General features: G+C 46.9%; 1 protein-coding gene across 1 annotated transcript in view; it reads left to right on the plus strand.

Annotated features, from left to right (window-relative positions):
* atp1b2a (ATPase Na+/K+ transporting subunit beta 2a) overlaps positions 1-2,444 on the plus strand; it is a 7,985-nt gene that overhangs the window by 2,937 nt on the left and 2,604 nt on the right. Inside the window, exons 3-7 of the mRNA XM_008303958.1 lie at positions 735-839; positions 929-1,008; positions 1,288-1,413; positions 1,509-1,568; positions 2,005-2,100. Coding sequence (XP_008302180.1) covers positions 735-839; positions 929-1,008; positions 1,288-1,413; positions 1,509-1,568; positions 2,005-2,100 — 467 coding nt within the window. The remainder of the gene's footprint in view (positions 1-734; positions 840-928; positions 1,009-1,287; positions 1,414-1,508; positions 1,569-2,004; positions 2,101-2,444) is intronic.

Consider the following 2,444-nt stretch of genomic DNA (forward strand, 5'->3'; position numbering starts at 1 on the left):
AACCACAGGGGTTAGCCAACAGCCAGAGGTAACCGACCACAGGGGTTACCGTCAGCCAGAGGTTAACCAACCACAGGGGTTTACGACCAGCCAGAGGTTAACCAACCACAGGTTAGCCAACGATAGGGGTTACCGCCAGCCAGAGGTTAACCAACTACAGGTTAACCAACCACAGGGGTTACCGCCAGCCAGAGATTAGCCAACTACAGGTTAACCAACCACCAAGGTTAACCACCAACCAGAGGTTAACCAACCACAGTGGTTAACTGCTACACAGAGGTTAATCAAGAACCAGACATTAATCCTACAGAGTGAGTGGGTTAACCACTAACCAGAAGTTAACCATAACAGAAAAAAAGCTTTACCACTGACCAGAGGTTAGTCACTAACCAGACATTAACCCTAACAGAGTGAGGTGGTTAACCACTAATGATGGGTCAGGCAGGCTATTCCTGCGTAACGAGGCATTCACTGATTTGTTAATGAAGCTTAGTCTCTGATTGGCTGTCTAACAGCGTTCAGAGTCTGATTGGCTGTCTCACAGTGATCGGTCTCTGATTGGTTGTCTAACAGCAATCAGTCTCTGATTGGTTGTCTAACAGCGATCGGTCTCTGATTGGTTGTCTAACAGCGATCGGTCTCTGATTGGTTGTCTAACAGCGAACGGTCTCTGATTGGTTGTCTAACAGCGGTCAGTCTCTGATTGGTTAACCAGCAGTTCCTTCTGTTTTCAGGGATGATGATTCGTCCAAAAGGCGACCAGCTGGAGATCACCTTCTCAGTCTCCGACACTGAGAGCTGGGACGGCCTCGTCCACAACCTCAACTCCTTCCTGTCTCGTAAGACGCTTCCTAATTAATCATTCGATAATGTGAGTGGATAATTGTTTTACCTGTCTCCCTCTCTACTTTTACCTGTCTGTCTCCAGCCTACAACGACAGCTATCAGGTTCAGACCAATGATAACTGTCCTCCTGATCAATACTTCATCCAGGAGGACAGCGGAGAGGTAACCTGTCTCCCTCTCTGTGCCTGTCTGCCCTACTCACCTGTCTCTCTCTCTGTACCAGTCCCCCCTTTCACCTGTCTCCCTCTCTGTGCCTGTCTGCCCTTCTCACCTGTATCTCTCTCTGTACCAGTCCCCCCTTTCACCTGTCTCCCCCTCTCACCTGTCTTTCACTCTGTACGTGTCTGCCCTTCTCACCTGTATCTCTCTCTGTACCAGTCCCCCCCTTTCACCTGTCTCCCCCTCTCACCTGTCTCTCTCTCTCTGTGGACCTATCTCCAGGTAAGGAACAACCCCAAGCGTTCCTGTCAATTCAATCGGACGATGTTGGAGGATTGTTCTGGGATGTCAGACCGTTTCTATGGTTACAACAGAGGTCAGCCCTGCATCCTCATCAAACTTAATCGGGTAAGGTCACCTTTTACCTGTCTGTCTCTCACCTGTTTGTCTTCCCACTCAGTCTGTCCTCACCTGTTTGTCCTTCTACCTGTCTGTGTCTCCAGGTAATCGGGATGTTACCAGGGAAGGATGGTCAATCTCCATACGTCACCTGTGGAGCCAAGGTGTGACCCTACTTGTCTTTCTACCTGTCTCTCTGTCTGTCTACCTGTCTGTCTGTCTTCATCTCGTCTTTTGTCTTCATCCTCAGAGTTACAAAGTGGGGAAAGATGAGTGGGTAAGACTGGGAAGATCGTAGAATGTAGAACCTTAAATAGAGATCATGTTTAACTGGTCCTGACCCCAGTCGAACTCTGTATAGGAACAGTAGAATTCAGAACAGAAACAGAAGAACTCTGTATAGAAACAGTAGAACTCTGCATAGTAACAGTAGAACTCAGAACAGAAACAGTAGAACTTAGTACAGAAACAGTAGACCTTTGTACAGAAACAGTAGACCTTTGTACAGAAACAGTAGACCTTTGTACAGAAACAGCTCAGTAGAAGTGGTTTGATGATCGATCAGATTGAAGGAATTGATCAGTCTGTCTGTGTGCACAGAGGGAAGACAGCGATAAGATTGGACCTCTGGCTTATTATCCTCCAAACGGAACCTTCAACCTCATGTATTACCCGTATTACGGCAAGAAAGCTCAGGTAACCCAGCACACTGAGTACGCACTGAAACTTCCACCAACCATCCTGGTGTTAGAACTACAGCCATCCAAGTTTAGGACGACAACCTTCCAGATTTAAGACTACAAGCTTCTAGATTTAGGGACTACGACCTTCCAGATTTAGTACTATGACCTGCTAGATTTAGGACGACAACCTTCCAAGTTTAGGACGACAACCTTTCAGATTTAGGACTACAAGCTTCCAGATTTAGGACTACAAACTTCTAGATTTAGGACTACGACCTTCCAGATTTAGGACAATGACCTTCCAGATTTAGGGCTACAACCTTCTAGATTTAGGACGACAACCTTCTAGATTTAGGA

This window comes from Stegastes partitus, unplaced genomic scaffold (genome assembly GCF_000690725.1).
Source record: "Stegastes partitus isolate 25-593 unplaced genomic scaffold, Stegastes_partitus-1.0.2 Scaffold2103, whole genome shotgun sequence".
Classification (NCBI taxonomy): Eukaryota; Metazoa; Chordata; class Actinopteri; family Pomacentridae; genus Stegastes; species Stegastes partitus.